Source organism: Bacillus rossius, chromosome 13, assembly GCF_032445375.1.
Source record: "Bacillus rossius redtenbacheri isolate Brsri chromosome 13, Brsri_v3, whole genome shotgun sequence".
Classification (NCBI taxonomy): domain Eukaryota; kingdom Metazoa; phylum Arthropoda; class Insecta; order Phasmatodea; family Bacillidae; genus Bacillus; species Bacillus rossius.
Genome location: NC_086340.1, coordinates 6,851,006 through 6,872,664, shown reverse-complemented (window position 1 = coordinate 6,872,664; position 21,659 = coordinate 6,851,006). Strand labels below are relative to the sequence as shown.

Below are 21,659 nucleotides of genomic sequence, written 5' to 3'. Positions count from 1 at the left end.
GTTTTTTTTGTTTGAGTGCGGCAGGTGTTGTGTGGACTGGAGGCAGAGTGCCGAGGCGTTTGCCCCCTCCCTCGCAGGAGAACGTGAACGGCACGACGTACTTCTACCCGGCGGCGGCGGGCGGCGGGGAGGCGGGTGGCCCCGGACCGGGGGGCTCCGCCCCGCCGGTGGCCCTCCCTGCCGTGGTGCTGCCCAGCTTCCACGTGTACCCGGGCACGCCCGCCCACGTGACGGCCCTCAAGGGCAAGCAGTCGGGCTTCTACGTGTCGGAGGACCTGCGGCAGGAGATCCTCCGCCGGAGCGCGCTGGTGCTGGCCCAGCCCGACCCGGAGCAGTGCCCCGGTCAGTGTCCCGGCGTCGCCTCGACATGGCGCCGCGCTGTGGAGCGTCAGTGTGGCGTGGCAATGTAACACTACTGGAACAGGGGAAAAAACACTACTGGAACGAAAACCCACAGTAAAGATACAACTCTCCAGAGAACTTAAAAATGCCAGCCCACTCAAGTAATGTGATCTGCGATGCGATTCCCTCCAAATACACTCTCCCGGATACTTGGACGTTTTTCTACCTGCTTCAACTATTCCAATTCACTGCATCTCCTTACTCCAGTTTTTGTTCTTCCTCATGACCACCACTTCACTCTTTTTTTTTTTAGTGAATAATAAACCATTCGTATTCGATTGAACCTCGAATACTAACCCTTTGCAATAACAAATATTCGCTTGATTTACAATTACTTGACATGTCTTAACCTAGTGGGGTTGTCTTATACCAACGTTCACTGCTGAGATTGTCATTTGTGTGATATAAATAGCCTTTTTTTCATGTTTAACGGGACTTAATAATCAAAGACATGATCATAAGGACATTTTTAAATGTGCAACAAGTATTAAAAAGAAAAAAAAAAATGATTTGCTACTGTCTTGCTAAACAGTAACATAAAGAATCGCTTAAACAATTCAAAACTGCGTATTTGTTATTTCAAAATTTTAAACAAAATATTATTTGTATTATGTATTTTCACACACACCACAAGAGGGATAAAATAAACAAATGCCTACAACAATAGACTACAACTCCACAAAACATGAACACTCCGTTAAGATTGGCATTAAAAGAAGTACAGGAAAGCTTCACTATAAAGAACACGAAGGGACCAAAAAATAGTTGAGTTTGTTATACTGAAGTTCTTTATACTGAAACATAAGCATTGTTATAAATATGTATACCGATAAACACATGAAACATCTTAAGTGTACTAAGGTTCAGTATCTCAGTCATTAGTCTATGGTCGCTTGAAGAACCTGTTCACATACTCTCTGCTGATGCTTTGTCTATGGTCAGGAGACACATTGTAGGCAGAGCTGCCAACCTCAAATCACACCCATCAGTAATGACAATTATATGGAAAAAGTACATGTACGATAAATTTTTCCTGAGGAATTATGACACACACAAGATAAAATAAGGACAATAATATGCAAAAAAAAAAAATGAAAAATGTAGGCCTATGCATATGAATACAATGAAAATTAATGAATCAAAGAAGAAAAAACGATTTGAACAATACAATCATCTGAATATGTAAGAAATGTCAATAATTTTACAGGAAATTTTCAACCTTCAATTCAAAGTATGCAAAGTTATACTTTTGAACAATTGTCTTTTTATTTGCTTCTTTTATCCTGGTTGGATAAGAACTGTCTTATAAACAAACAACAGAACTTGTAAACAATAACTCTGCGTTAGTTACTTTTGTTTCTTCAGATGTAGCGAAAAAACTACGATATGGATTTATTGCTCGTCATGACTATAAAATATTCCGCATGTTTCTTTAATTCAATGTGCCCTATGCAGTCATCCCTTCCAACGTGTGCAATCGAAAAGTCACACGTGCATACATTACAAAACGCATGGTGTTCCAAAACATTTGAAGATGACAAGCATCGTCATTCTTTTGAATAGTTAGGTCTTAGGTCGAAAGTTTTGATGAATTGCGTTATTTTTTTTCTCCCCCATATACACTTTTGTTCTGTCACACGCTTCATTTCTACAACCGGCACTGAAGAACACAACACTATTGAAAAACGTAAAAAATTTCACGCCTGTAGACACGACAAAAACACTATGGACTGTGATGAAAAAAATGACTTTCAAAAAATAAATTAAAACACAGGTTAGCCAAAGTACCGTACAAAAATTATCGTAATGTAAGTAGCCAAAAAACGAAAAATCCGAGAATATGTACTAGTTGTATCATACAACGGACGTAATAACATTCCAATATTATTTCAAAACACGAGAATTAATCTACTAATTTCGATAGTACGTGCGCACACATACTAGTTCCGTCATTGTTTTTGTTTACGTACACGCTGTTACGTTTGAATAAGAAAATTAAAAATAAAGAACAAGTTTTTGGATGGTAATTTTTTTCATAATTTGCCTCAAGGTTGTTCGTTCAAGTGAATATTTTTGTTTCACGAAGAAACGGACCGTCGTAAAATTCGTTAAGATGAAATAAAATTCAAGGTTATTATATACATTTTTGGCGGGACCAAACAATGAGTTCGGTTAAGTGAAGTGTTCGTTTAACTGAAGTTCGTTGTACTGGTGCTTTCCTGTAATTATCTTAGTTTCAATAGCGTATAAATCAGTAGTCATAATCGATCCAACACCACGTTATACAGTAGCAGCTTACTTGCTGTATATATCTATGACAAAACAGATGTGACTTAAAATATATAAATATAAAAATGTAAATAAATGTTTAAAATTCCAGATGAAACTAGCAAAAAATGTGTTAATAATATTGATGAACAAAGATACAATTTACGTGGCAGTCTTTAACAACGAAAACTCGTGAATAACTAGTTATTTTTGGTGATAGTTCATTCATTCCTATTGTAAATAAGTTATTTTGTTAGCATCTTGTAAACATATTTTCTTAAAATATAGAATATTGTGTTCAAACAAGTACTTACAAACCATTTTAACTACTGAAAAATAATTTATAACAGTGATATAAAACTAAAATTTCCTATTTCAAAAACAAACAAGATAATGAAAATAATAAAAAACCAATTTTAGCGATGTCTAACCATGGCGTCCGTCGCAGATTGAGTGTCATTAATGGGCCCATGGGTTTGTCACGCCAGTGTTGAATGTTGTAGGGGTTTTAGTGGCAGCCCGGTGCTGATTGTGAACATAAGTGTTAGAAATTGTGTTCCATAATATTTCCGAGTGTATTTATGCGGATGGGGTTTTGTTCCCGTACGTATGATTTAATGCATTATGCATTATAAATTGCTACATTATTATTTACTGAATAATAAAAATTAATAAATTAGAATAAACATTCAGCTTAATTATTGATTTTTACCATTAGTTAAAATTTATCTCAATTATTTTATAAAATAGATAATTCATTTTCTACCTGTCTTTATATTATATTGGTAAATATGTAGTTGGGCGATATGTGTTAAAAAAAATTTTTAAAATCAGAAAATACTTTTATTCTATGCTCTTTAAAACAAACCGGGACAAAGGATGAACAGTAGGAACTCACGTAATTTTATTTTTACTTATTACTTGCGCAACAATATCCAAATAACAAATAAAACATTAAAATTTGAAACGTTAAAAACTCACCTAAGTTAGAGGCGGGTACAATTCCTTTGCCATTAGTAGAAAATGATGTAGTCGTTCACCTACGTCGCGATATCTCCGACAGAACATGAATTCGTAAACAAGAAACAATTTTGAATGCCGCATGGATGCCCAGGTATTGTGATGAAGTTAAAAAATTTGATATCTCCCAAAGTATTTGGATTTTCTTATCCCTTCCGGGTTTAATGAAAAGAGGAAGTTAAAGAGAATAGAATAAAAGTATTTTCGGATTTAAAATTTTTTTTTTAACGCATATCGCCCAACTACATATTTACCGTTATATTTGTCGCTGTGCAGACATACCGTGCGAGATAGACACGTACCATGAGCTGTGCCCCCTGGAGCCGCTCCCCGCCAACTCCCTGCACAAGAGCCAGCTGCTGGGCTACCCCACGTCCACGTACAAGGCTACCAACATCAAGACTGGCCTGCGGTGCTGCCTGCGGAGAGTGCATGGTACGCCTGTTCCGCTGGCTCCGTGCTTCCCGGCATACCAGATAACTATAGACTATATTCGTCTCAAATTGTTTAGTATTATGTATAGAGACCGGGAAAATTCGCGAATTCATTTCGCGATAGGCTAAAATACAAATTGTTGTACCTCAGTGCTGCCTCTGCTATTGGTTTTCACAACTCACCTGGATGACTCTGGGCCAATGAGAAACACCCGACCAAAGCTTTATCGAATCACAGGCTGCTACGCTGGAACGTCTCACAAGACAGCAGCCAATGAGTGGGTGGCATTTGACAGAGTGTACGTAGAACTATGGAGTTCATCCTATACAGGTCATTGAACCCGCAAATTTTTCCGGTCCCTAATTATGTAGTATATTGCTTGTGTAAGCTATCTGTTGATTGTTTTACAAATTATTATTTTTTTTTTTAACTTTTTAGTTTGCAAAGTATGCTAGAGGGTGTGCTTCCAATGATGACAAAGTTATGTGGAAAATTTTCAGGTTTTCGCTTGCCTAACACGAAATGTATGGTCCTAGTGGATATGTGGAAACGTTTACAGCATTCCAACATTGTTCAGCTACGGGAAGTATTCACGACGAAAGCATTTGGTGACTACTGTGAGTATGAAATCGCAGCAGGATGTAAGGTGTTCATATTTAACTTTTATTGTAATCTTTAATACAGTTGATATGCATCTGGAAACTCTTATGTATGAAGAAATGAAAATTCTGAACAAAAAATTTATAAAGTATAAAGATTTCTGATATTTTGGGGAACTTTTGTATTACATTTATCAAAATTTGTCAGAGAGCAGTAAAGAATTAAATTCATACTGGTTTAAATATTACAAGTAATTACCATGTTCATGCATCTAGTACGTATTTGCTTTGTTTTATACTGAAATGTTAAAACTATGCATGTCAAAGAATAATAATTGTTTATTAGCCATTTGCAACAAATATGAAGAATTAGATAGTGTTTGCTGTGTGAAATATTGTAAAAAAATAGTATTTTAATTTAAAAATCGTGAATTTTTGTTTGTATGAACATTCTAAGTTTTTGGTGCTTGATGGACAGTTACTAGCAATATTAGGACATTTTCGTGAAACTGTGTAACTCTTTAATCAAAATTTGTGTTAGAATATGGGTAACATAGTAGGTAACTGCATTTGCTTTTAAAACAATTTACGTATATTGATAAACTTCATCACCTGATGTTATTGTTTTTTTCCTTGCTGATACATTATAGTTTTCCTACAATCGCACAGCTGAGATTAACAGCTATCTTTCCATTTATGATGTGTTGAAATGAAGTTGGATTTCACTCCCAGCCTTCAAAACCATACAAGTTTTCAGATTTATAACAACTGTGGTGTAATCTCATTGCAAAGAACTGCCCTTAAAAATAACCATAACTTTCACGTATGTACTGTATTTATAAGTCCCTACAAGATGTTCTATACATTTAGTAAAAGTAAATTATAAAATTATGTTATTTGGTACCAAAATTTAGGTTTTTTGTTTTAAAGTACATTGTAAATGAGATTATCACTGTGCTGTTTGTTAATAGGGAGAAACAGAAACCAAAAGACGCCATCTTGGTCCTAGGGTTCAATAGTATTCCGGTCAAAACGTTGCATTGTATGATGATTAATTTAATTAGTGAAATTGTTAACCTGGTTAGGTGTATAATTCATAATGAATGCATTGCATGATGTTGATAGTTTTCGCTGTGAAATTGTTGAATTTTAGGAATTAATATTTTTGAAGTCTTTAAGAAAATCTGTTCAGTAATGAACATCAGAAGAGGTTGCGATCTGGGATCCAAGCGTGCGTCTTTCCGACTCCCTGGAACGAGTCTTGCCCGTAGTTCCCCCGCGCACTTGCGGGAGCCGCAGAGTGACCACGGCGTCGCCCGGGGGGGGCGCGGGGGTGGTTCCAGCGATCGTGTTCGTGTACGACTACCACCCGGGCAGCGAGACGCTGCTGGCGACCCACTTCGCGCCGGGGGAGCCGTCCAACGGCTACGCGGACCCCTTCTCGTCGGACCCGGGCGCCCCGCGGCCGTACAGCCACCAGAAGAACACCCTGCTGCGGCACCAGGTAGCGACTCGCTCGCGTTTGATTTCACACCCAAACCTTCTAAACCATATGATTTTATTCAGATTTATAACAACTGTAGTGTAATCTCGTTACAAAGTACTGCCCTTAAAAATAACTGTCACTTTCCAAGTACCTACAACATGTTCTATACATTTAGTAAAAGTCCATTATAAAGTTTTGTTGTTATTTGGTTGCCAAAATTGAGGTTTTTTTTTTTTTTTTTTTGTTAAAGTACATTGTAAATGAGACATCACTGTGCCGTTTGTTAATAGGGAGAAACAGAAACCGAAATACGCCATCTTTGTCCTAGGGTTCAATAGTTTTCCGGTCAAGACGTTGCATTGTATGATGATTAACGGTGCGAGTCGCACGGAGCCTAATCCCACTTCGGCCACCCTGACTCGGGTTTTCCACGGGCTCTTGAAGCCACTCGAGAGGAATGCTGTGATGGTTCTTTACTGTAGACCATGTTTATTCCTTTCCTAGTATATCTGGTTGGTTTAGTTACCTCTGATGCTGGAATCGCAGTGCCCCGACGGCCCTGGCACGACAGGCCCGTCAAGTTCAACAGCCAATGAAATACAAGCCCGCCGTGACGTCAGCCCGACAAAATACGCACCCCGACGGCCCGCAAGGAATAGATTTATATTTCTAATTTCGTCGTTTCGGGCTGCCCGACAGAAAAAAGAAAACGGCAATGAAAAGGAAACAGTACAGAACTAAATTTCAAAAAATATTTACCTACTTCATAAATCTTTTTGCTGAAAAGTGTAATTTCGTTTTACGTGTGGGTGAATTGAAAAATTTGTAGCTTGCCTCAGTCTGTTTGTATAAACATAAACAGATATCATCGTGTTTAAGGTTAAAGACGTTATTTTAGAATCCATCTTTTAACATTTTGTTTCTTTTTAATTCTTCGCACAGCTATCATCAGGAGTATTTTTCTGTCCTCACTGACATATCTTTATCTTGTTTCCTTGTAACTATAATAAACTACTCTTTGTTTTACGAATCAACTTAACCTTACTTCGTATCGCAGACGACTAAATGTTTTTTTTGCACTTCAACTGTCAATAATAAATACAAGAGCCTACTTTGTTTTTAGCGCATTCTATAATGCATTTTAATTGAAGTAGTTAGCTTGGCACGATTTTCCGAAGGCCAGATTTAAAATCGTCGGGTTATTTTTGTCGTGGTATTGTGCTGAGAGTCTGCACGACAGTTTGTCTGGCCTGTCGTGTCACACCCGTCAGGGCATTGTGATTCCAGCTAAGGCAGTAGTCGCCAAAAAGCGTTTGCAGCAAATTTTTTTCCAAGTGAAACTTCTTAGGGCATAATGTGATTAAAACTTCAAGACTGAATTTTAAATGCAGTGTTTTTCGAGAAACATTATTGTGAAATGTTTCTTATCTGAAAAAGGACAGAATAGGTACTTGGCCTAGGAGATATAAAGTGCACTATGCTATGTATGTTGCTAGGCTCGTTTTTCCTCTTTGTGCAATGATTCGTTTCTGCCAAAAAAAGAAAAAATAGAACTGAGACAGATGAAGGAAAGAATAAGACAGATAATGTGCGCATTGCTCTTGTTTTGAGAAAATAGATATAGGTACCCTATACGGTCAGCTGTGAGTGCCTTGCATTTTATATTTGCTACCAGCGCTGTTGATAACATTTATTTGTTTCTGTGAATTTACCCAAAAATTACTTTTCCAGAAAACTAACATTTTTAACATTAATGTTAGTTTCATCGTTTGAGTGAATAACTAGGGGCATGCAGAATTCGCAAAAAGATTTTGAGCCTAGATAAAAGTTAAGACACTGTAGCACCGTCTGTGTTTCGTGATTGGGCGAGTTTCTACCAGGTACATACCGATTGTTACAACACCAATCACGGTGATTCAGTGCGGAAGTAAACGCGTCGTGAGTGGCCCCGGTCAAATGAGGCAACGGCTTCTCTCGCTAGACGGCCGCCAGTCACAAGGAAGGAACCATCAGGTGCGGGTGTACCTTGTTGCAGTCTAAATGAGTATTCAGATCTTTTCGCGAAAAATGCCTGCCCCTACGAATGACGTATTAAAAGATTGAAGTACCACATTTAAGTGAATAGTATCTGCACACCCATCTATTTAAAAACAGGTAGGCAGTACCTTGTGGAGGCAGTGGGACACATCTGTGCCGCCAGGCGAACGGGATGCTGCCCGAGAGCACCATCTGGAACTACGTGATCCAGCTGACGTCGGCCCTGCGCGTGGTGCACGCGGCCGGGCTGGCCTGCCGCACCCTCGAGCCCTCCAAGGTCGTGCTGTCCGCGGGCTCCCGCGTCCGCCTCAGCTGCCTGGGCATCGCCGACGTGCTCACCTTTGATTCCACCGCACCCAACCCGCTGCACCTCGTGCCTCACTACCAGGTACTGCTCGCACCTTGTGCCTCACTGCCAGGTGACGCTCTAACTTCGTGTGACACTTGCACCTCATAGTGATGCTTGCACATCGTGCCTCACTACCAGGTGATGCTCGCACCTCACTACCAAGTAACACTTGTACCTCATAGTGATGCTTGCACTTCGTGCCTCACTACCAGGTGATGCTCGCACCTCACTACCAAGTGACACTTGCACCTCATAGTGATGCTTGCACATCGTGCCTCACTACCAGGTGATGCTCGCACCTCACTACCAAGTAACACTTGCACCTCATAGTGATGCTTGCACTTCGTGCCTCACTACCAGGTGATGCTCGCACCTCACTACCAAGTGACACTTGCACCTCATAGTGATGCTTGCACATCGTGCCTCACTACCAGGTGATGCTCGCACCTCACTACCAAGTGACACTTGCACCTCATAGTGATGCTTGCTCTTCGTGCCTCACTACCAGGTGATGCTCACACCTCACTACCAAGTGACACTTGCACCTCATAGTGATGATTGCACATCGTGCCTCACTACCAGGTAATGCTTGCACCTTGTGCCTCACCACCAGGTGACACTTGCACCTCATAGTGATGCTTGCACATCGTGCCTCACTACCAGGTGATGCTCGCACCTCACTACCAAGTGACACTTGCACCTCATAGTGATGCTTGCTCTTCGTGCCTCACTACCAGGTGATGCTCACACCTCACTACCAAGTGACACTTGCACCTCATAGTGATGATTGCACATCGTGCCTCACTACCAGGTAATGCTTGCACCTTGTGCCTCACCACCAGGTGACACTTGCACCTCAAAGTGATGCTTGCACATCGTGCCTCACTACCAGGTGATGCTTGCACCTTGTGCCTCACCACCAGGTGACACTCGGTCTGTGGGAAGGTCTCTTATGGTACATTCAGGTGTCTTACTATCCATACAGGTTTTGAAAACTCATTGGGTTTCATCATTAAGTAATTGTTAGAGAGACTTATCAAACAACTCTGGATTTATTTAATGATTTTGGACATGATAAAATATAATAGTTATTAATTTGGTGAGAGTTAATATTGAATTTTTTCAAAGTTTGTTCATGTATAGTGGTATTATATTACATATTGGCAGCATTCATTGCAATTGATAGATGGATATGATAACATTTGTAACTGTAAATTATGAAGGGAATATTTTCTGGTCTGTTTGACTTGTTTTTTGGGGTTTAAAAGTGTTTTGGTAAATATTTTTAGTTTAATATGGTGCAATATTGAGACAGGAAAAGAAAAAGTTTGGTTGGACAGGGAAATCTAGGAAAGATCAGGGAATCGTCTAGATTAATAGTGTGTAAAAGCTGGTAGTTATACCTTTCTTTCCGCCGAGATGATCCGGGTTTGATTCCCGGCCGAGTCGTAACCAGAATCTCTTGCACCTGGGAAACGTGGTGAGAAGTTGCAGTATGTGGGTGGGTTATCTCAGGGTTCCTCACAGTATTGAATTTAAAAAAAAAAATTGTTTAAAGTATGTAATGTTTGAACTGATTAAGTGATTAACCAATTGAGCCTTAAATATAACACCATTTAGTAAAAATTATAAAATAACTCTGCATAATATTAATATTGACAATTCATAAAAGCAAACAGAGTGCCTGCCACCTTTTAATTTTTTTTAAGTAACCAACTTTATTTGTGCCAAAAGTTTACAACACAAATAAAACTAAATAATTTCATAAGTGAATGTTAGGTTTTCCAACGTTTTCAAAGCTTTGCGACAAACTCGGAATATTTACATCAGATGCATAGCATTACAAGCTTCAAAATTAAACAAATGGTAAAATTCCCTGGTAAAGTCAAATATATCGTGGGCGTTCAAGGAAAACCCTTTAAGTCCATATAATGAAATTATAAGAAAAATTGATTTTTATATTCATATGGGTTTGTAAAATATATACGGTACTGAAACATGTTTAATCTAACATAATAATATGCTTGTCATATAATTAATCGTCATGAAACACATTAAACTGGACTTTGTCATATGAATATCTCATGGACTTAGTGGGTTTTCCTTGTACGCCCACAATATATGTATAGTATTGAAAGGAGCTTCGATTGGTTTGCGTCGCTCCACCCAGCGTCAGGTGTTGAGCTTCGATTGATTCACGTCGCTCCACCCAGCGTCAGGTGTGGAGCTTCGATTGATTCACGTCGCTCCACCCAGCGTCAGGTGTGGAGCTTCGATTGATTCACGTCGCTCCACCCAGCGTCAGGTGTGGAGCTTCGATTGATTCACGTCGCTCCACCCAGCGTCAGGTGTGGAGCTTCGACTGATTCACGTCGCTCCACCCAGCGTCAGGTGTTGAGCTTCGATTGAATCACGTCGCTCCACCCAGCGTCAGGTGTGGAGCTTCGATTGAATCACGTCGCTCCACCCAGCGTCAGGTGTGGAGCTTCGATTGATTCACGTCGCTCCACCCAGCGTCAGGTGTGGAGCTTCGATTGATTCACGTCGCTCCACCCAGCGTCAGGTGTGGAGCTTCGACTGATTCACGTCGCTCCACCCAGCATCAGGTGTGGAGCTTCGACTGATTCACGTCGCTCCACCCAGCGTCAGGTGTTGAGCTTCGATTGAATCACGTCGCTCCACCCAGCGTCAGGTGTGGAGCTTCGATTGATTCACGTCGCTCCACCCAGCGTCAGGTGTGGAGCTTCGACTGATTCACGTCGCTCCACCCAGCGTCATGCGTGTGGTGAGCTCGGCGCGAGGCCGTGCGTGCGTGTGTGTGTGTCTCGCAGCAGGACGACCTGACGGCCCTCGGCAAGCTGGTGCTGGCGCTGGCGTGCCGCTCGCTCGTCGCCGTGCAGCGCGAGAACATGCAGACCTCGCTGGACCTCGTGTCGCGCACATACTCCTCCGACCTGCGCAACCTCATCATGTGAGTTGCACGGGCTGTCTCCTGCTTCCGCGGGCCTTCGAACCTCCGGTAGCGAACTGCGACAGATCCCAGATATAACACGGAACAGCGAATGAGGTCACGACCAGGGTGTCCACAAGGAAAAAAAATATTTTCGTACCAACTTAGGCGAGAGAAAAGTACTAGATTAGAAAAAAAAAAGTACTAAATTACTATAATTTGTTAAGGTTTTTAACAATTTAGGAAGTTATTATGACATTGCAATGCTCGAACTTAAATATCACACCACACACACATTCAATAGTTTTTTAAATATAATTACGCTTAATAATAAAACATTTTGGAGTTACAATAATATTATTATATTAAAGAAAAATGTACTAGATCTGTACTAAACCACTAAAAAAGTTATAAAAGTACTAGATCTAGTAGGAAAGTACTAACTGTGGACACCCTGGTCATGAAATTAATCAGCACTCCAAGAAAAATATAATTCCAAACATATTAACGCTTAATATATTTTACTTAAATTATTCACTGTCATTTACTTAGTTGTGCTAAAAGTTATAGACCAAATTGATGGGGGAAAAAATCAATTTTTCTTTGCTTCATGATTTTGCACCTTTTATCTTTTCATTTTTGCATAGAAAAATGTTAAATTTTTCACACACTCAAATGTTTGCTGATGTATTTTTATTGTATCAAGTAATTCTCACTGTCATGCTTAGGTATTTAAATTTTATTTTGTTATAAGAATGCACTGTGCATTACAGTCAACATTAAATTATCATCTTCAAAACCACGAATATCTAGCACACAAGTGGATTTTACCAATAGGCTGGAAGGGCATGTAGGACGGCACAAAATGAGAAGCGAGCACTGCATCTGAATTTGAATTAAATTATTTTTGGGTTCTGGTCTCAAAACTCTTGCCGAACTGAAAAAAAAAAAAATTGCCTAGCATATGGATCTTCTTTTCTGGGGAAGAAAAAAATTGAAAAATTACTAGGTTGAAGTTATTTGAATCTGGTAAAGTAGAGACATTTAAAACCTTATTTGTTGTACTACGGTGGTTAGTTTATTCCCTTAAAAGTTTATAGTTTTTATATGAGCTGATTTAAATTAAAAAAAGTCATTAGTAAGGATTTTGGTGTGATGATATTTTTGTTATTGTTTCTTTAAAGCTGTTAAGAGAAGTGCCAGTATTAGTCAATCACCAAATAAACTTAACAGAATTGTTTAAAAATTAGGCAGATACTTAAGTTTCCATTCTTGTCAAATGTTTTTGGTTATCACAATTTTACAAAATTTGATGAAATATGTTACTTATAGATTTCTGTAGAGCATCACATTGTTTAGCTTTCTTTTGACTTTGCATTAATTTTTGTGTGGTATTCTAGTTAGATCTGTATTGAAGGTTAGTAAACGCTGCTCCGGCATGACCATGGTTCTGAGCGTGCAGAAAACGTGGAGTCTATCCTTGAGGTCATTGAACCCACAAATTTTTTCCCAGTCCCTAGACATACAGTGTATCTAAAACAAATGTTTTAAATTAATCTTAATTACCATGTACGTTTAACAATGCTATTTTTTCAAAAAATATTTTAGCAAGATTATTTAAAACTTATAAAAATAACTTGTAGCAGTAGTATTTATGCAGCTACCCTTTTTTTTTTTCCTAAAAAAAGTTTCTTTCCCTGGGTAAAATCACCATTTACACCAGACATCCACTTCATAAACTAATAACTCTGTTTGAGAGAACGTGTTAAGTCACGTTCTGCAGATTATCGAGAAACATAATCCAGCAAATTAATGTCTTCACATATCTTAAAATGCACTGTGCTTAAAATCAAAGTATTCTTAAACCTAGATTAATTTCCTTTCACACGCGTAAGAATATAATTTTTTAGGTTGTAACCAGTATTATTATTTTCGTAACAATTCAACAGTTTCGCATGTCTCAACTGACATAGTGTGAATCGGCACATGCTGAAAAGGTACCTCAGTTACAAAAAAAAAAAAAATATGGCAAAGTGAGTTTAAGCATGAAAATCACATATTATAGGGTCAGTAGCGGATCCAGAGGGGGGGGGGGGGGGCTAAGGAGGTCAAGCCCCCTCCAAAAGCATCTGGGTCCACTATTGTATTAGTGTTTGCCTCGATAAAGCCTAGCCTCAGCTGGGTCAAGCCCCTCCCAAACCAAAATCCTGGATCCGCCACTGTATAGGATAGAGCTGGGCCGATCACCTATTTTGCCGATCATGCCGATGCCGATCATCTGCTGCCGATCTTGCCGATCTTCTGAGCCGATTAGAGCCTTTCAAGTACCTCTGATTACATGTTGCTTTTGACTGATCACTATAAACGGTGAAATATTCCCAGACAAAACTACTTTTCATTGACATGATTACTTAAAAATCACGACATCATAAATTTCACGGACTAGCGATTATACAGGTAAGCCCGGAAGGTCTTGCTCTATGGTCTTGTCAAGCTTCTCAGACACCAGCGTGCAGCTGGGTTAAGGCCAAGGTCATGTGACGTAACATCTCCCGAGGCTTACTGCGCCTTCGCAGCAGATGGATAAAAATAGTAAACTCCCAATTATATGTGTTCATTGGGACCCGCCGATGCCCGGATAATTGAAATTCTGTAAAAAAAAAAAAAATAAATAAACCCGGATAATTGGTTAACGGTAAGGGCCGCCTTCGAATTGTTGTCTCGGCTTAAAAAAATACGGCACTGCCTAGCCATTAGTTCACGGTCATTTACAACAGCCGAAGAGAGAAAGATAAGATCGTGCTGACCTTGTACACATAAATTTTGGGTAGCTCCCCACCCCCCTCCTCCCCTTCGATCAACCGAATGCCAGCCAGGCGCCTGCCGTGCGTTGGCGGGCGGAAAGTAACTCTGCAGCACGTGAAACAACATTCAAACAAACGGAAAACGGGAAGCAGAAGTCAGGACATCCCCCTCACGTTTAAAGAGTGACAAATGTGACAGCTGAAAGGGGGGCGACACAAAGGGTCGGTACAAACAGCGTTGCAGTGTTTGCCGGCCGCCGGCCCGCGTGACGTTAATTTTAAGCGCTGACAATTTTGCTTCTCTTTTTTTTCTGCACTTTTAAATCGTCCCGGATTATCCGATTCCCGTATTATCCGATTCCCGTATTAGCGCGTCACGGATTAACGATGTTCTACTGTGGGAAACAAAACTTTTCATCAACCAGGTTTTTATACAAAAGAAAGTTAAGCTCTATTTCCCGCTAAACAGGATAAGAATATTAATTTCTCTAAACAAAACTTTCAATAGGCCATATTTAGCGAGAAAAAACTAAATAGATGAATTCCCGAAGAGTAGTTGTTTATTAACCACGAGACTACTAGCGCCATTAATCCGTACTAATTCCGTCGCGCGACGCACGTAACTCTAATCTCTGGCGTCACATAACCAATCTAAACAACAGTCGCCATTCGCCATTCCGGTAATATTAACCGTAAATGGTAAACAAATACATAGTTTTCGGTTCGTAAATGATAAATAACTTTGCAAATAGTATAATGGAAAATTATTTTACCGAAAGTACCGTAAATATACGTGGAAATTGATACTTAGGTATGTAACTGTTCAATGTTTATAAAACTTACGGTATTTGTTTACTTTATTGGTATATTTTTTTTCGTGTGTGGTTAGTTTTAAATTATTAAATCCTATTATTTTTCAATGAATAATCAAATTTTCTTCCCGAAAAGTACCGTAAACAAACATGGAAAGTTGTTAGGTATAGGTAATTATTCAATGTTATAAGTTTGCAGTAGGAGACAAATGATCGGCTCAAATAATCGGCTACGTTTTGCCGATCATTATGATCGGCAAAATTAACAAAATCGGCCGATTACTACGATCGGGGATCGGCATCGGCCCAGCTCTAGTATAGGATAGCTTCAACTAACTATCTGTGCTATAAGGGATCGAGTCTCACGTGCGCGGCCAGGGAAATTCTTAACGTACGCTAAAAGGATTGCTTGGAGACATAGTTATTCGTTTTTTCTCAAAAAAAAAAAATGGGTTGCTTGGACAGAGGCCCTTTTTTTAGCGTGTGCGGATTCGTTTGTAATGTCCTGTTGTGAATGCACGACGGTGCGAGCAGGTACCTGCTGAGCCAGCAGCAGCAGCACAAGACGGTGACGGACCTCATGCCCATGATCGGGGCGCGCTTCTACACGCAGCTGGACGCGGCGCACGCGCGGGCCGACGTGCTAGAGGACGAGCTGGCCAAGGAGATGGAGAACGGCCGGGTGTGCCGGCTGCTCGTCAAGCTGGGCACCATCAACGAGCGGCCAGAGTACGTGTGCGGCACGACGTTCCCGCTCGCGACGTCCCATTACCACAACGCAGAAACAACCATAACGCCGAATGTCAAAATTGACCACAACGCCGAAATACCATAATGCTGATTGTCAAAATTGACCACAATGCCGAAATACCACAACGCCAAAATACCATAATGCCGAATGTCAAAATTGACCACAACACCGAAATACCATAAACGCCGAACGTCAAAATTGACCACAACGCCGACAGCTAGAAAACTGCTGTGTACCACAATGCCGAAATAACAACTGAATAAATTTGTGTGTGTTTCTTAAGATGTACCTTAACGCCGAAATACCACAATCAAACCTAACCTAACCTTACCTAACCTAACTTAACCTGACCTTTGTGGCAGTTCTGCAATGACATTTTTTGGCATTAGTGTATTTCGGCGTTTGCTAGCTGTCGGCGTTGTGGTGAGTCCCCCATCCTAGTACACCCTAGTACCCTCTTTATGAGGTGTAGATGTGCATGTCGCAACTGTAATAAATAAATCATATTTTTTTTTTAAAATTCCCAACATTACATTTCCCCCACGAGGACAATGCATTTTATTTCCTGCATATAACGTTTCACGCACGATGCTAATAAACGTTTGCTTTCCAAAATTCAATAAATGCAAAAAAATTGTTGATAGTTAAGTGAATATTAAGGCTCTGCTTCACATGCCTAATTAATTATTTTTTTTTTTAAAGGGATTGTACTCAAATTTTTAACTGTTATACCTCTTTTGCATTTATTCTACGACAAATATTTTCGACAAATATTTACTTACTGTAATAATTATGTATTGGAAATATTTGCAGCAGAACTACAAACGCTAGGGAAGTATCGAGTTGAAATTATATAAACAGCGCTTGGATAAAAGTAATGATGGATGAAAAAGGAGGGAAAAAAAATTCCATGGCATGAAAGACGAAGCCTCTAGCGGCACGTGTGTGTGTGTGTGTGCGTTTTTGCCCGCAGGCTGTGCGCGGACCCCACGTGGTCGGAGATCGGGGACCGCTACATGCTGAAGCTGTTCCGGGACTTCGTGTTCCACCAGGTGACGGAGGACGGGCGGCCCTGGCTGGACATGGCACACGTGGTGCAGTGCCTCAACAAGCTGGACGCCGGCTCCCCGGAGAAGGTGGGTCGCGACCCCCAGGACCCGTACCAGTTGTTTTTGACGTCACAACGTCTAATAAAGCGATGAACGCCCGGCTGCACGCATAAAAGTGTCCTGTTACGCACATTGTCCCGTATCGCTCATTGTCTCGTTACGGTTAATGGGAAAAGTTAATGTGGTTTTCATTGCTTATTACAACAACAATTTTGGCAATAAAGGTTAAGGTTAATTATTCTTGCATTTTGAAAATCTGATTACTAGTATAATTTCAAGTATTTATTCTTTTATTATTAAAATAAAAATGATTTAATTTTATTCATAAAGTATGCAATTATTTTATCAAATTTTTGTTATGACGTCACGTTAACCTATCGTCCGTAAACCGACTTTACAGACAACCAATTTTTTTTAAAATCCATACTGCCAGTCACTAGGGCACAAGATCATACTGTGAATTGCTATAAAACCAAAATTACGCCGGAGAGCATGTCACTGCACGACATAACACCGAAATGCAAGTTAATAACAACATAAAGCACCGAAATGTAACTTGCTATCATGGAATTAATCAGCATTTTTGATCGAAACTTGACTCAAGTCACAAAAATGTATGCACACCGTATCTCAAAAAACATGCACTGTAAAGAAAAACTGCACAGAATAAAAGATGTAGAAAAAAAAAATTTCGAATAGGAAAAGTCTGTATGAATTTCTTTAGTATTAGATAAAAAATATAGACATGGTGGCCACTCACAGTCACCAAAAATATTCCCTGATTTTTCCCTGATTAAAAATTCAAAATTTCCCTGATATTTACAATTACAAAAAAAACAACATACTTTTGATGAAATAATATAATATTATAGAAAGAGATTGCTCACATTTTAGCACCCTTCTGTATTTTCTTCATTATATACATACGGAAGTTCGTTAAATAACATAATACATTTTAAATATGTCACTTTACATTATAGCGTCCCTTTCAATGACTTGCAGTCTGTGTTTTGTTTTATGTCTAGGGACCGGAAAAATTCGCGAATTCATTTCGCGATAGGCTAAAATACAAATAGTTATACCTCAGTGCTGCCTCTGTTGTTGGTTCGCAACGCACCTGGATGACTCTGGGCCAATGAGAAACACCCGACCAAAGCTTTATCGAATCTCAGGCTGCTACGTTGGGACGTCTCACAAAACAGCAGCCAATGAGTGGGTGGCATTTGACCGAGAGTACACAGAACTAGAGTTCATCCTACAGGTCATTGAACCCGCGAATTTTTCCTGTCCCTAGTAATGGGGTATTTCAGTGGCCAGCGCTCAAACATTTTTTCACACAACTTTTGATAACTGTTCTTACATTCATTTTTGAAGTGTAACATTTCTAGTTGTGAAATATTCTTAGTCTTAGTACTCTCAACAAGGGATAACAGCACAGTGTGAATTTTACCTTGTGTTTGATTTAAAAATGAAACAACTAATGGATAAATCTTCACTGCATTACAATCAGTACTCCCATCTGTAGCTAAAGCAAATGGTCCATTTACTAAAGCTTCAACAGTTTCAATTTAGTTTCACCAGCCATATACTCCACTAAGGCAGATGTTTTTGTTCTCGCACAGCTGTATTTCTGTGCAATTTTTGAGTCCGGAAACATAGCTCTATACAAATTACTCGAATGATCGGCTACTGCTATCGGTAAATTGTGTTCTACCAAAAAACTTGTAAACAATAACTCTGCGTTTGTTACTTTTGTTTCTTCAGATGTAGCGAAAAACGACGATATAGATTTATTGCTCGTCGCGGCTTTAAAATGTTCTGCATGTTTCTTTTATTCAATATGCCGTCTACAGTCATCCCTTCCACCATGTGCAATCGAAAAGTCACACGTGCATACATTACAAAACGAGTGGCGTTCCAAAACATTTGAAGATGACAAGCATGGCCATTCTTTTGAATAGTTTGGTCGAAAGTTCTGAATAATAACGTTCTTTTTTTTTTTTGCCCCAGATAAACATTGTTCTTTCACACGCTTCATTTCTACAACCGGCATTGAAGAACATAACACTATCGAACAACATAAAAAAGTTTCACGTCTGTAGACACAACAAAAACACTTTGATGAAAAAAATGGCTTTCAAGAAAGTAATTAACACAACACAGGTTAGCCAAAGTACCGTACAAAAATTATCGTGATGTAAGTAGCTAACAAACAAAAAGTCCAAGAATATGTACTAACGTACCATTTCTATTACGAAACACAAGAATTAATCTACTTATTTCGACAGTACATGCGCACATTTATTAGTTCCGTTATCTGCGCAACCACGTGATGTATTCGAACTGCGTTCACGAAACACGCACACCAGAAACGGAATTTTTTTCTGTTACCCAGCAGCACAAAGCCTCATTTTCGTAATAAACCAGCGATGTTCCGTAATTCTGTGTTAAATCCGTAATAATTACGGAAAATCCGTAATGGTTGGCAGCTCTGCGGAAATATACACGACACAAAAAATTCCCAGTTATTAAAAAAATTCCCTGACATTTCCTATCAACGTGATTTCCCTGATAAATCCTGGTTTTCTCAGTGAGTGGCCACCCTGATAGATAGGTAATATATATATATATATAGATTAATGTTCGTATGTTCGTCTTCTGTTTTGAAGAAAATAAAGATAGAGATAGGGTGATATAGACCCAGAGAGATTGAGATACAGAGAGGTATAGCAAGATATATAGAGTTAGAGAGGCATGGGATATCTATACACACAGATAGAAACATAGAGTGATGTATGTATACATAGATAAAGATGCTTTGTATATGTGTACCTACTTAGGAATTAAAAAAAAATGGGGGGGGGGGGGGGGGGGTTTTGGTCTGTAAAGTCGGTTTACGGACGATAATTTTACGTGTTAACCTCATATAAAATTTTTTAAATTGCTTTCAAAAAGCCCACCTTAACCTGTTTGATATTATAGAAGATTTTCTCGCACGGTGGGTTGGCCGGTCCTTGCAAGCTCGGCTCAGGCAGAACGTGACAATGAGTAGGGACCTGAAAAATTTGCGGGTCCAATGACCTGTAGGGATGAACTCCACAGTTCTATGTACACTATGTCAAACGCCACCCACTCGTTGGCTGCTGTCTTGCGAGACGTTCCAGCGTAGCAGCCTGTGAGATTCGTATGAAGCTTTGGTTCGGGTGTTTCTCATTTGGCCGCAGAGACCGTCCAGGTGAGTTGTGAGCCAATAGCAGAGGCAGCACTGAGGTAAAACATTTTGTATTTTAGCCTATCGCGAAATGAATTCGCGAATTTTTCCTGTCTCTAACGACGAGTAGTGCTTTTTCTCGCGTGCAGCCGGCGTTCCATCGATTTAATAAGACGTTATCATGTTCAAAAAAAAAAAATGGTTCGAGGCGCAGCAGCGGAAGGCGGGGTGTCTGTGCCCAGATCTGCCTGATGTCGCGGGACGAGCAGAGCGTGCTGGTGGTGAGCTACGCCGAGCTGAAGCACTGCCTGGAGCAGTCCTTCGAGGAGGTGCTCGCCGCGGCCAGCAAGCCGGGCCTCGGGTAGCGGGGTCGCCCGCGAGTAGCTGCTTCACCTGTGTCCGCGAGTCTTCCGAGATTGTGCGCTCCCAACACAAACCAATACGTAGGCGTGACTTAATTATTTTTCAATTTGTTTTGGGATGTGAATCAATCATGTATGTTGTTGGTTTGTTTTTCTGAAATTACAGTCGCATATCATTTTTGTCCTTTCGACTGGTTCAGTTACTTTTAGGCTGTATGTACATTAATAATGAGGTTGACGAACTTAATGATTTAGTGCCGATGTGGAACGCTAGCATGTGTAAGTTGTTACAGAGGGCTGCGAAAAAAAAGACTGTGTAAATTGTGGTTTCAAACGCTGCTGTCCAGTGATGGGGAAGCGGATGCTGAGAAGACATACTTATTGCAATGGCTACATTGCATTTGCATTTACGAGTTTGGCAGTGAACTGTTTTGCGCACAATGTACAATGAAAGTGTTTCTTTTTGTGGCGTGCATATGCTGAACGTGAGCACAATGATTTGTGATTATTTTAAGAAGTATTCTGCAATCATAATTAATTTTTTCTGTACGGTTTTGCCAAAACTGTATATTTAAAGATTTTTGAACTGATTTTAAACAAGGCAGCCAAAATTGCTATTTATTTTTTTGCAGCCAACAGTTTGTACATAAATGTGTGCTCATGATTTTCTTTATACGTAATGTGGATTATGTCTTGAAATTATATACATATGTACAGTTTTTCAGTTAATAATATATTTTTTAGAAGTCTTCAAATAATTTCATTTAAGTTCTGTCTGCCAAGGGCGGAAGGTAGTCCTTGAATAAGGGACACTTGTTTGAGCCTCCAAATTGTATGACTGGTGGATACATAAAGACAAAAGAAAAATTCTAAGTTGGGTAGATTCCTAAAATACTAAGGCAAGGTTAGTATACACACTAGGGATGTGCGAGTACCTGATATTTTTGGGTAAGGTTCGAATCCACAATTACCCAAACCCAGAATCGTTGTACGTACATGGATTCGAACATTACAAATATTCACAAAAGTTGTAAATTAATTTAATACGGCTCAAATATATTAGC

General features: G+C 39.7%; 1 protein-coding gene across 1 annotated transcript in view; it reads left to right on the top strand.

The window, feature by feature from the left end:
- LOC134538151 (PAN2-PAN3 deadenylation complex subunit PAN3) overlaps positions 1–21,344 on the top strand; it is a 32,669-nt gene extending 11,325 nt beyond the window's left edge. Inside the window, exons 5-13 of the mRNA XM_063379198.1 lie at positions 78–342; positions 3,967–4,125; positions 4,626–4,742; positions 6,068–6,228; positions 8,411–8,635; positions 11,428–11,567; positions 15,697–15,891; positions 16,887–17,049; positions 20,476–21,344. Of these exons, the coding sequence (XP_063235268.1) occupies positions 78–342; positions 3,967–4,125; positions 4,626–4,742; positions 6,068–6,228; positions 8,411–8,635; positions 11,428–11,567; positions 15,697–15,891; positions 16,887–17,049; positions 20,476–20,598 (1,548 nt within the window). The 3' untranslated portion in view covers positions 20,599–21,344. The remainder of the gene's footprint in view (positions 1–77; positions 343–3,966; positions 4,126–4,625; positions 4,743–6,067; positions 6,229–8,410; positions 8,636–11,427; positions 11,568–15,696; positions 15,892–16,886; positions 17,050–20,475) is intronic.
- The last annotated feature ends 315 nt before the right edge of the window (positions 21,345–21,659 follow it).